This window comes from Python bivittatus, unplaced genomic scaffold (genome assembly GCF_059951505.1).
Source record: "Python bivittatus isolate LINGU-HERP-01145 unplaced genomic scaffold, Pbiv_v1 ctg000580_np1212, whole genome shotgun sequence".
NCBI classification, from domain to species: Eukaryota; Metazoa; Chordata; class Lepidosauria; order Squamata; family Pythonidae; genus Python; species Python bivittatus.
The window spans coordinates 36734-49460 of NW_028277087.1; the positions used below are offsets into that span (position 1 = coordinate 36734).

Sequence of the window (12727 nt, forward strand, 5' to 3'; positions counted from 1 at the left end):
ACCCTCCTGCTGGCGGCTAAGGCAATGCTTATCTCCCTGAGCGCGGCCTTCACCAAACCATTCCATCACAGAATGCCAGTTGATGAAAAAGAAATTGAAGGCAGCCATGAGATTTGCTCAGAGATGTTCTACTGTTTATACACAAGCTGAGATGCTGACTATAAGAAGAGAATATAAAAAACTTATGAAGTTAAAGAAAAAAAGTAATGTCACCTCAATTTGGTTAGAACTCGAGTTGGCTGCAAAAAGACACAATTCGGTTATATTCTGGCATTCTGTAGCAGGAATCCTAAAGGATGGGAGATTTGTATTTGACATACCAATCTCCGCTGAGGACTGGGAGAACTTTTACCGGTGCTTGTTTGCTGTAACAGAATCTACAGAGAAAAGCCCTTAAGTAGTGATTTATCATCTATTGAAGCCTCTCCCCCTTGGCCACCAGTCTCAGAAAAAGAGGTCAGTCCATTATAAAAGGTCTAAAAAGCAATAAAGCCCCTGGTGAGGATATCCTACCAGCTGAACTATTCAAGAAATTCCCCGACTGGCGGGGCCCACTATTGGCAGATCTATTCACACATATAAATAATACCCGCCATATCCCAGCCGGGTGGAAGATGGCAATAGTCGTCCCTATATATAAAAAAGGGAATAAAAAGGATCCTAGTAATTACAGGCCCATTAGCCTAATTGACATTGTTGTTAAAATATATGCTAGGTTCCTTCTGAATAGCGTTGAATGCTGGGTAGATGAAAAACACATTCTCGTAGAAGAACAAGCAGGTTTCAGACAAAGCCGATCTACCGTTGATAATTGCTTTGTTTTGAACCATCTGATTGACAAATTTGTCTGTAAGAGGAGACGTTTGTTCGCTGCTTTTATAGACCTCACTGCAGCATTTGACACGGTAAATAGAGAAGGACTATGGAGTAAAATGACAGCTCTTAAAATAGAGCCCAGACTGCTGGCTTTGATCAAAGCCCTGTATACAAGCGCCTGTTTCAGGCTGCGGTTCGGGGTTAACGGAGCTGCGACAAATAGGATCAGCACATACAAAGGGGTAAGACAAGGGTGCGTACTAGCCCCATTATTAATATATACATCAGTGACTTACCAGGATTAATGAAAGATCCCACGGTACACGTGCCTAGGGTCCCGAATACATATTGCAACATTCTGCTCTACGCCGATGATATGATATTATCATCATACTCGCAAGTAGGACTGCATAGGCTGTTAAGAAGACTTAGCTCCTATTGTCAGGATAGCTCTTTAATCATTAACAAATCAAAATCAAAAATGATCATGCTTGGAAAACGACATCAGAGACACAGATGGCAATTAGATGGTGAACCAATCGAACGAGTTAACACCTTTCCTTACCTAGACGTAACTTTCTCTGAGACTGGATCTTGGGTTTGTCATCATCAACGGAGCTCGCTCAGAGCAAAGGCACGTTTAAATGTACTGCTTAAATTAAAAAATCAGAGTTATCCAGGCTCCCTAGTCCCAATAATCAAAGTATACAAAGCTAATGCATTGTCGAAGGCTTTCACGGCCGGAATACGATGGCTGTTGTGCGTCTTCCGGGCTGCGTGGCCGTGTTGTGGAAATTTTGTTTCCTAATGTTTCGCCGGCATCTGTGACCGGCATCTTCACAGGGCAGGAGCACAGACAGGAGCGGTTCTCTCTGTGCCCAGGATGATGTGACCCTTTTGTGGGTATTTATAGAGATCAGCGAGGGTACCTGAAGGGGGTGGTGGTGGGGAGGGTGGGTCGGTGGGGGGTAGGGTTAACGAGTGGCTGCTTGTTTTGGTGTCAGCATCTGTGTGTATCTTCCTGGGGGTTAGGCAGGGTTTTTTCTTCTATTGAGTTGTTAACGAGTGGCTGCTGGGGGTGATTAGTATGTTCATTGTGTGAACTGTTCACACCTCCCGGTGGTTGAGCTGAGTTCGTTGACCTTTTGCAGGCTGTATTTTTCAGGATTGGTAGCCAGGTTTTGTTGATTTTTAGACTCTCCTCTTTTTTATTGAAACTGTGCTGGTGTTTGTGAATCTCAATGGCTTCCCGTTATAGCCTGGTATAGTGGCTGTTGGTGTTGTCCAGTATCTCTGTGTTTTCAAATAGGATTTTGTGTCCAGTGTGCTTGAGAGCATGTTCAGCTACTGCAGATTTTTCTGGTTGCTGTAGTCTGCAGTGCCTTTCGTGTTCTTTTATCCTGGTATGGATGCTGCGTTTTGTGGTCCCGATGTATACTTGCCCGCAACTGCATGGTATGCGGTATACTCCTGCAACGGTGAGGGGATCCCTTTTGTCTTTTGCTGATTTTAGCACTTCTTGTACTTTTCTGGTGGGTCTGAAGATTGTTTGGAAATTGTGTTTTTCCATCAGTTTTCCCATGCGGTCTGTGACCCCTTTGATATAGGGCAGAAATACTTTGTTGGTGGGTGGCTGTTTTTCTTCTTCAGTCGCATGTTGCTTTCTTGGTTTGATGGCTCTTTTTATTTCATTTTTGGAGTAGCCATTCGCTTGTAGGACCCAATTAAGGTGGTTAAGTTCAGAGTTTAGGAATTGGGTTTCGCAGATCCGACTGGCACGCTCCATGAGGGTTTTGATAATGCCTCTTTTCTGACGTGGGTGGTGGTTGGAGTTTTTGTGTAGGTACCGGTCTGTGTGGGTGGGTTTTCTGTAGACTTTGTATCCTAATTTGAGGTCTGGATACTAATTTGAGGTAGGATACAAAGTCTACAGAAAACCCACGTCTACTGCTATTTACTGCCACCTATTGGCGTTTGTTACTAAAGGGGTGGTAATAAAACGGGAGGATTATATGCCCAGCCCCTCAGTAGAGTTTTAGCCACCATGTAGTCCGTTTTTATGGGTTATGTAGTAGTAACTAATAACCAAGTAGTGTACTTCTTCTCTGAGAGTTTGTTTAGCTACAGACTTTGTTATACCTGTGTAGTTGTTAAGTCTTGGATGCTAAATACATGAGAAGAAGTGTTTTTTTCCCTATATTTTGTATGAAACTTGTATTTTATGGAGTTTTCCATTTTTATCAATAAACAACCAGATATTTTATATTTTCTGGCTGGATTTCTTTGGAGAACAAGATATGGACATTGCATTTCCTACTCTTCCTTTCAGAACTCTCCTAGCTGAGAAAGATTCTCCTTCCATGCACTGCATATTTAAGGTCTGCCCCCATATGTTCAGTGATATTTAGGTTTAGGGACCAAGAAGGCCATTCAAAACCCTTCCCCAATGCCCTGCTCAAAACTGTAGTGATAGAAAATTGACTGTGCTGAAATGAACAGTTTTTCTGTCCTTTAGACCCTCACAGAACCCCATCAAGTTTTCACAGGACCATAGAGTTCTGCAGAAGACAGTGGAAAAAAAACGGTTCAGACCATTGTCTTGGTGAATGGTCTCTTTTCAGCTTCAATTCATTCACTGGCTCTGGGACAGTTCTAAAGATCTTTAGTTGGAGACGTCTTTCCTTCTGCGCAGTTGTATGAGCAATGCTGTGCTGTGGAGCAGCAGATAGCCACTTCAGCGTCAGCTAACTTTTGAACAGATTGTCCATGGGCTCTATTTCCCAATCTGACCAGTTTGGAGCCAGTTTTAGCAAAGGCTTCCTTGCTGTTCCAGGTGTTGCCATGATTTGATCAAGTCTGTGTAACTTCCATTTCTGAACAATGTTTCTCATGGCTGAAATGGCTCACTGGGGGGTTTAGTTTTCTAAGTCTCTCTCATCTCTCTCTCATCTATCATCTCCCTCCCTCCCTCCCTCCCTGCCTTCCCAGCTTTGTAAGAGTGAATTACCCTCATTTTCAAACACTCAGACAACTGCTTAGAAGAGCTCATGGTTCTTGAAAGCACAAAAAACAATTATAATTTGAGACGTGGGAAGGGGCAGAGTAGCTGCAAACAATTCCAAAAGCAAGATTAGAAGAGGTCTTAGGAAAATCCTACAGGAAATGTTTGGACCCTGTGGTTTCTGCTCAAAGAGGTGCTACAAACTACTGGGCGAAATTACAGAATCACAGAGCTGGAAAGACTTGGAGTTTGTCTAGTCCAGCCCCTGCTCAGTGCACAAGCCAATGCTTTTCCAATTTGGCAACTTTAAGATGTGTGGACTCCAACTCCCAGAATTCCCCAGCCAGCATCTTGAAGTTGCCAAGTTGGAAAAACACGGTACAGTAGTAGAGCAACTCGGACAGACGACCCTCCAGCCTTTCCTCCCAACAAAGCAGAACCCGTTCCTTCACGTGGCAGCCCGCTCTGCTGCCCGACATCTGGCACAGTTGCGGCATTCCTCCTAACCTCTAGCACAAGCTGTGATTTGACCAGGGTTGGCTCAACTTTTGCGTGCAGCTAGAAAGGAGAAACCCTGCAGGTCTGCTCTGACCTCACAGCTTGACTGATTCATAATTCATCTTTACGTGTCAACAATGTACAAGTGGGGAAGATCTGGCTGGTTGTGTTGCTAATGTCAGAGTCTCCACACTCAATCCCAAACCTTCTGTATGCTTCTCCTGAATAAAGAAATCTCTGATGGAAATTTTGGTCTCCAGAGGATTTACTGATCTGTGGGATTGAGTGTGCAGACTCTGACATTTTGTTGAGTCTCATTCTACATAGCAAAACCTTGTCCTTTTAAGCCCAACTTCCCCCTTCTAGGTTTCTACTCCTGCTTGCAGCTCTTTGCGCCTTGCCCTGGTTCGCACACCTCCTGGCCTTGGATGTCTGTTTCAAGATAGAGATAACGGCACCTGGCCTCCTCTTCCCCCCTTTTATGGCAGGTCAAGCAAACGGTTAGAATAACATTCCCGGTATTTCACTATTGATCTATGGTTAGCAATAAAAGCAAAAGTATGGTTAGCAATAAAAGTAAAATAAAAACAATTGAAGGTTCTGGTTTGCATAGATCCTGACAGCTATGGCCTCTTCTCACGCTCACATCTCTGCCACAGACCTCCATCCCCGTCCTGGTGGCCCCCTTTCCTCTCTGGAGCATTGCACCAAAAATGGGGGAGGGGCGAGGGGGCTGAAAAGTAAAAGGGAGATAGAAATGAAATGTCAAGGGAAGACCCTGCTTGTGGGGGCTCTCGAGGACAGTGTTTCTCACACCTGGGACCTTTAAGAAGTGTAGACTTCAACTCCCAGAATTCCCTAGCCAGCCCTGCTTTACCTTCGCTTGGGAAGGTGAGAGCTGGGATTGCATGAAACTGTTTCTCTTCCTTCCACCCGTCCCCTTGTGCGCTGCAGCCTCTCCAGCCCAGCATTTGTGGCTACTACCTCATGCAGTTCTCCTTCTACTGCTCCTTGGTCGTCATGCTGCCTTTTGACATCAAACGGACGGTGAGTGGTCTCTGGCGGAAGAGATCGGTCCGGCTGGTCAGGAAGCCCCATTCGGATCCAGGAGGGAACACGGTTCCTCCTTTTGGCCCACAACCAGCATTTGTGCCTTTCAGTCGATTTAAGTGGCTGCCCATCTCACTAAGGAGACTCTGGGCGGCTAATTTTAAAACTGCAGAATCAATCAAATGAAGAGAAAAAGTGAAAAACGAGGGCACTAGTTGGGTGTATCTGCAGATGCAAAACATTCCACTCTGAACCCCTTCCCCATAATGGGGGTGTCTGGCCCCCACGAGCAGCTGCAAAATCCATCAGTTGAATCCTCTCCTCTCACTGCAGGACCTTCGTGAGCAAATTGTCCACCATGCAGCCACCGTCTTCCTCATCAGCTTCTCATACTGTGCCAATTACATCCGTATCGGTTCGGTTGTCATGATTATACACGAACCTCCAGATGTTATCCTGCACGTAAGTTAATGCTCAGGAAAACTCTTCGCGAAGGAGGAAGAACAAATTCTTGTCCTTCCTCTCTTTTGAAAAAAACTTTCATGTTCTTTGGAAAGAGGAAATAAATCTACAAAGGAATTTATTTCAGCTTTCCTAAATCTCTCCAGGTGTGTTGGGACAGGCTTAGTTATGGGTGCTGTAGTCCCAATTTAAAGGCTTGTTTGAAGGAAGAGAAACATACACTGAAGCAATTTGGAGACAGCATCAGCGTGCAAAGCATTTCGGGCTGCAATTGTTTCAAATTTTAGATGCCCAGTTTTGAGTTTGAAACCCTGGTTTGCATTTGTTCTGCATTTAGCACCGTAGGTTTGGAACAGGTTTGAGCTGCTGGAGACTAAGACAGGCTTGTAAGCTAACCTATGGCCATGTTTCTCTTTGGCATTTACATATTCCCCAAACTACAATTCCCAGCATCCTTCGTGAGAGAGAGAAGATGGGTGCTGCAGTTTAAATGTAGAGAAACCTGAACCCGAATCCTGAAAGTCAAGTCCTTTCACAATAGGAACCTCAGCCGCTCAACAATTTCTGCTTCTTTCTTTCTCTTTTTCCCCAGTTCGCGAAGATGTTTAACTACCTGAAGTGGCAGAAGACTTGCAACACCCTCTTTTTCATATTCACAGCAGTATACCTGTTCTCTTTCCTGGTGTTTTTTCCATTCAAGTACGTTTCGGGAATGCATGCAGAAAGGGGGGCGGGGTTTGATGGCACAGTTGCAGCGCCATCTTGACTTTTTTGACACCCCCACACACCTTGGGACACCTCAGCTTGTCATTGCTCTCTACAAGTAGCAGTTTGAACCTCCATGTAGCCCATCAAACCACCAGAAGTGGGAGGTGACATCAAGGCCAGGAAAACTCCTCAGGTTGCAGGAGTAGCAGTGATAATTTTTGGGAAATAAAAAGTCGGTGGTTGAGGGAGGGAGGGGGACTGAGGGACTAAACGGCCACAGAATGTCTCGTTTTGCAACTGCCTTGTTTCGCAACCATTCGCAGTTACGGTGGTGATGAAAAAGTCACTTTGCCACCTGTCCTTACATTGATGACCTTCGCCGGTCTGTAAAGCGAAGGAAAGTTGAAGGAAGATCTTAAGCGCATAGGCGGTTTCACTTAGCGACTTCTTTGCTTACCGACCCAGTTGCCGGTCCCAATTCTGGCTCCTAAAGGAGGACAATCTGTGCTCGTTTGGTGTGAATGAAGTGGACGGATATGGCCAATGAGTCATCTGGAGCTCTAACCTGCAGCAAAGCGATGCTTTATTTTAAGTGCCCTGTGTTTCCCAAATCTCTCTGTGCTTACACAATTTTCCCCAGAGTAGCAGTTTGAACTCCATGTAGCCCACCAAAGCGCCAAAAGTGGGAGGTAACATCAAGGCCAGGAAAACTCCTCAGGTTGTAGGAGTAGCAGTGATACTTTTTGGAAAATAAAGGTTGGTGGTTGAAGAACGGAGGGGGGCTGAAGAATTAAACAGTTGTAATAGCCACAGAATGTCATTTCAAGTCATCTGCACTTAGCAACTGCCTCGTTTAGCGACTGTTCAGTTACGATGGTGATGAAGAAGTAACTTTGCCACCCATCCTTGCATTGACATTTGCAATTTCACTTAGTAACAACTTCACTTAATGACCCAGTTGCCACTCCCAATTGTAGTCGCTAAAGGAGGACAATCTCTGCTATTTATTTATTAATCAAACTTGTAGACCACCCATCTCCACACAGAAAAAGCATAAAACCAGTTAAAAACGCAAAACAAAGTTAAAAAGACTACAAATGGAGTTAAAAAGCAGAGAGAGCATCCTCAGGGCACTAACCGTCCCGCAGTGTCGGGAGTCCCCATTAGATCCCCAGGCTAGCTGGCAAAGCCAGGTCTTGAGGCTCTTCCGGAGGGCCAAAAGAGTGGGGCCAATCTCACCTAAGGGGGCAAGATATTCCACAGGGTGGGGGCAATGGCAAAAACACTCTCCTCCTCGACCCCGCCAGCCAAATTTCTTTAGCCAAAGGGGTCTGCGACATACCCTTCCTGCTGGACCGGGCGGGACAGGTTGATCTAACTGGGACGAGACGGTTCCTCAGGTAACCTGGGCCCAAGCAGTGAAGGGTTTTAAAGGTCTTAACACTCAACACTTTGAACTGGACCTGGAAGCAGACTAGCACCCAATGCAGGTCATGCAGCAGAGGTGTTGTATGCGCAGCCCTGGGGGCGCCCAAAACTGCCCGCACCGCCAGATTCTGTACCAGCTGCAGCTTCCAGATACTTTTCAAGGGTAGCCCAATGTAGAGCGCATTGCAGTAGTCCGTGCAGGAGATGACCGTGGCACGAGTGACCGAGAGGACTTCCTGATCCAGGAAGGGGCGCAACTGGTGCACAACACGAAGTTGAGCAAAGGCTCTCCGAGCCACGATTGCCCCCTGCTCCTTCAGCAGCAGTCGTGAGTCCAGGAGGACCCCCAGATTGCGCATTGGGTCTGTCTGGGGTAGTGCAATCCCGTCCAGAACCAAAGACGGTAAAACCCCAGATACGGACGAGCCCCCAGCTCACAGCCACTCCGTCTTACCAGGGTTCAGCTGGAGCCTGTGGTGCCCCATCGAGACCCCCACAGCCTGCAGGCGCCGCAAAGGAACATCCACAGCATCACTTAATTCACCTGGGACAGAGACGTAGAATTATCACCGGCGTGCCGAGGATACCTCATCCCACAAAACTGCCCCCTGCCACCGACCCAAAAGGATACCATGATTATCCTGCCGCTGAGAGGTCAAGAAGAGCCAGGATGCAGGCGCTACCCCATCCCGGTCCCGCCGGAGATCATCTAGAAGTGCAATCAATGCCATTTGGGTTCCATATCCGGGCCTGAAACCCGACTCGAAGGCGTCCAGATAATCCGTTTCATCCAGGACGCCCGGGAGCCGCAGTGCCATCACAGGCTCAACCACCTTTCCCAAAAAGGGGAGGTGAGAGACTGGACAATATTTGTCCAGAGCAGGGGGGTCAAGCAACGGCTTCTTGAGGAGAGGACGAACCAGCCCCTCTTTAAAAGGGGCTGGGAACACCCTTCTCAAGGATGAATGAACGATCTCTCGATTATCCCAGCCTTAAACAGTGCTGAGCAGCAACACAAGCGTAACCCTTTTCCTCCTCCTTTTTGCACCCCCAAAGGATTCTCTACAACACGTGTTACTATTCCATGGAGCTCACCCAGCCTTTTTTCGGCTACTACTTCTTCAATACCTGTCTGATAATCCTGCAGATCCTTGATCTCTTCTGGCTGTCCTTGATCATTCGCATGGTTTATAGGTTCCTGATCCATGGAAAGGTAAGGGCAGAAATTGGGCACTTGGGGAGGTGGGGGCTAAAGGCCCATGCTGGGGAGGGGGGAGAAGACCAGAAATTGCTTTCCTTTTACCCTGCTGCACTTTCAGGTCCTCTCCGCTGTCGCGGTGGATGCCCGATTCTTTGGTTCTGCAGATCCTCGCTCTGCCCGGCCTCACGTGCCTCTCCTCCTTGTCACCTTTCATTTCTCCCAGTTTGAATTGTAGATTGTAAGCTCTGCGGGGCAGAGATTTGCTCTGCTCTGGTCTGCAAAATGCCCGCTGTCCAGATGCTGATCATGCAGTCAGTTTAGAGGGGGGATGGGAGAGGGAAATTCAGTGGGGGGTTCCTGTGCTGTCGATCATCCGTCCTGATGCTTGTGCAAGGCTGGTGATGCTTGTGCAAGGCTGGTGTTCAGTGTACCTGGGGCTGTCCAAGGATGGCACCTTTCAGCGCGGATGGCCCTCCCGGCCAGGACAGGCATCTGTTTGGCTGCCCCATGAGCTTGGGAGACCCAGGTCAGCTCCCCCACCCCTCCCACCCCCGTTTGGGCCCTGAGGAAGCAACAGGAGGCTGGATACCCCTATCACTGTCCCTGCGAGATGTCTGAGGAGGCCACACGTGGCAGCACCCACCCACATGCGAGTGGCGTCGGAAAGGAGGCAACATTCTGCCAAACGTTTTCCACAACCTGCTTGACCTGCATTGCTGAATTAAATAATTTCTTCTTGTCTTCACAAGACATGGAATTGTGAACTAACCCAATTTTGCCATCAAAACACAATGAGAAATAAAGCTGACCACAAGTGACATTAATTCAGCTCCGCACACTGTGGGAATACAGCAATGAAGTTCATAACTGACCTGGCTTGGCATGTGGGGTGAAGAGAACCGATCCTAGCGCTCTTTCTATTGCCAGCAGCCAGGCAGGGGTGTTGTGCATGTAAGGTCCCAACAGCACCATGTACACATAAAAGGTGAGCTCGGTGGGTGTGGAAGGACTGGAAACTCTGCAGAGATGCAAAATATCTTCAGGAAATAACTAAAAGGAGGGATCCTCTGCTCCCCCACAACACCCAAGCAAGCACACTAAAACTGCTAGAAAATAGAATGGAGTCGCTGAAAAGGTGGAGTGAATTACTCCATGCTGCAGCATCTCAGTTGCAGGTCCCTCTTGCAATTTTCTAAGGAGTGCCACCATCTTTGTTTTCATCATACCAAATGGGTCCAAAAATGTACAATCCAGAGATCAGCTGAGGTCCAGCAGGATCCCTACTGTGTCCTTCAGCCCCAGAGCCTCAGGAGAGGGGGATGACCATGGTGGCGTTTTTGAGGGTTTGGAGAGATGCCAGAGGTGAAATGGATGTCTTAGCCTTGCAGGTTGTTAAAGCCCCCATGCCCCCTTAAACTTGTGAACCCCGCCCCACAAAGAGGCCTGGGCTTGCCTGCAAGCGACACAACGCCTGGTGTGGCCCTCGGGTTGTACAAAAGTTGTGCATCCCCAATGGAAAAGGCCAGTTCTGTGTCCCCCAAATGGACTCCAGCCGAGCAGGACCGAAGGAAGGTCACTGCTCCGTGTCTCTCTTGCAGCTGGAAAAGGATGTGCGGAGCGACTCAGAGGGCAGCGAGGATGAGGACGAGGACGAGGACACGGCGGGACAGAAGGCAGAGCAGAAAAACAGTGCCGTCTATCCCCCATCCAACCCCCACCTGCCCTTCATCACCAAGAGAGCGCACTTGCAACTGAACAGGGGGGCTCCCCCTCCAGCGGCCACACCAAAGCCACATAGCCCAGCCAGCTGAGCCTGTGATCACTGCTCCCTCTTGCCCTTCCCTGTAATGCTATGTGGGAATGACCTTGGGACGGGGGGTGGCGGAGAGATGCTGCCTACCGAATGATCGGATAAGAGGGGGTGTAGCCCACAGCTACATAAGAGGCTGAGAAAGAAAGGAACCTCCCTCGCTTATCAGGCTGTAAATGAGACAGCAGGAGAACTGTACTTCCAGACTTGCAAGATTCTGTTAATGTAGCCTTACAATAAAGTAGAATTAGCTCATCTGGTCGTGGTTCCTGTCTGGCCTACTTGGGAAGGCTGACGTTCCCTCTGCTTGCCTGAGCTCCTCCTAGGCCTGGAAGGGCATCACTCGAGCCCCCTGGCCGAAGCTGTGTGCTGCTTCAGTCACTCTTGCTTGATCTTCTGAAGACCCGAAGAGCAGCAGCAAGAAGGAGCAAAGCCTATCCAGATGATCGGCAACATCACTGGAGCAGCCCTCTTGGGTGGCTCAAAAGCTGGCAAGACGCTGTAGATTTCTGGCTTAGAAACCTTGCGGGTGGGGAGAGCAAGGAAGATGTGGGTAGCCCAGCCCAGGAGGGAGATAATGATCACCCGAGTGATGGTGGAGTCTCCCGAGAGCCAGGGCCATGAGTTGGGCAGGGGAGCAAAGGCAGGGAGAAGGTCTGCATGGGGCGTCGGCAGCTTGGATGATAGAAGAAGGCCCAAAGCCCCTTGCGTTTGGGGGATGTGGGCAGCAGGAGAAGGCGGCAAGGGGAGAAGGTGGCGGTTTGGAGGCATCTCTGAGAAGGACCAGCTGGAGCAGGAGCCAGTATCTGTGTATGCCTTCACCAACTAGGTGCTCTCCGAGGATGGCCTTGAGTGCCCACAATCTCTTGGGCCTGCTAGCTAGGAGTTGATGGGACTTGTAGCTCAAGAGATTTGGAGGACACCAGCCTGGAGAATAAACTAGAGGAGATGTGGTCGCTGGTGGGTTCGGGCACAGAAAAGGAAGCACAGCCACGGAAACCAGGACCAGAAATCAATAGGATGAGTTGCAGCTACCTGATTTCCTTTAAAGACAAGGTTTGATCCCCGAGTCCATCCTCTGCTCTGGGCAGGGAGCCTCATTAAAGCATCCCCAAGAAATGGCCGTCCGTCGACCGCCTGAACGCGTCCCGTGAAGGGAGCCCATCTTTTCCTTGGTCTCACCCTCCAGGAGTTGCTCAGATTCTGCCTTCCTGTAGCTTAAATCTGTGCGCTGGATTACGGGAGGAGAGAGAACAAGGCTTGTCCATACCGCCCCCCCACGTCTTCTGCCCTCCCCTAAGTACCTTCCAGCGGTATCCGTAGGGGAGGGGTCAAAAAGGTCAAGATGGCAATGGCAACACATGTAAAAGGGGGTGAAGATCCAATCACCCCGTCTCAACTCTCTGACCCCCTTTGCACTAAGACCGCTGACTTCTTCCAAATTTCTTTTTGCCCTTTATTCTTAAGGTGGGATGTGGCCCAACCAGCATTAAGTGGGATTATTACTGGATGCCCACAACGGGGAAACATGCGCTTCTGTGGATGCAGCCTAAAATTGCATTTGCCAGTTTTGCAGCCACAGCACACGGCTGGCTCCTGCTCAGTTTGCAGTTCCCAGGTATCTGCCCCGTCTGGTGTCTCTGCACTGATTTCTGCTTCTTAAGGGGAGATGTCTGGGTCAGCGGAACCTCCTCTTCTTCTTTTCAGCTCATCTCTTTCAGGCAGGGCTTCTGCACCTCGGCCACATTCAGGC

The 12727-nt window shown here is 48.6% G+C and overlaps 1 protein-coding gene across 3 annotated transcripts in view; it reads left to right on the forward strand.

Annotated features, from left to right (window-relative positions):
• The window catches only part of LOC148214644 (ceramide synthase 4-like), a 33691-nt gene extending 22298 nt beyond the window's left edge, over positions 1-11393 (forward strand). For 2 of the 3 annotated variants that reach the window (XM_088149292.1, XM_088149290.1), the window contains 5 exons: positions 5270-5362; positions 5699-5827; positions 6420-6526; positions 9020-9176; positions 10763-11393. In XM_088149292.1, coding sequence (XP_088005418.1) covers positions 5270-5362; positions 5699-5827; positions 6420-6526; positions 9020-9176; positions 10763-10975 — 699 coding nt within the window. In that variant the 3' untranslated portion in view covers positions 10976-11393. Of the gene's footprint in view, positions 1-5269; positions 5363-5698; positions 5828-6419; positions 6527-9019; positions 9177-9282 lie in introns of all 3 variants that reach the window. The other variant, XM_088149291.1, reaches the window with a different exon arrangement.
• Positions 11394-12727: the final 1334 nt, after the last annotated feature.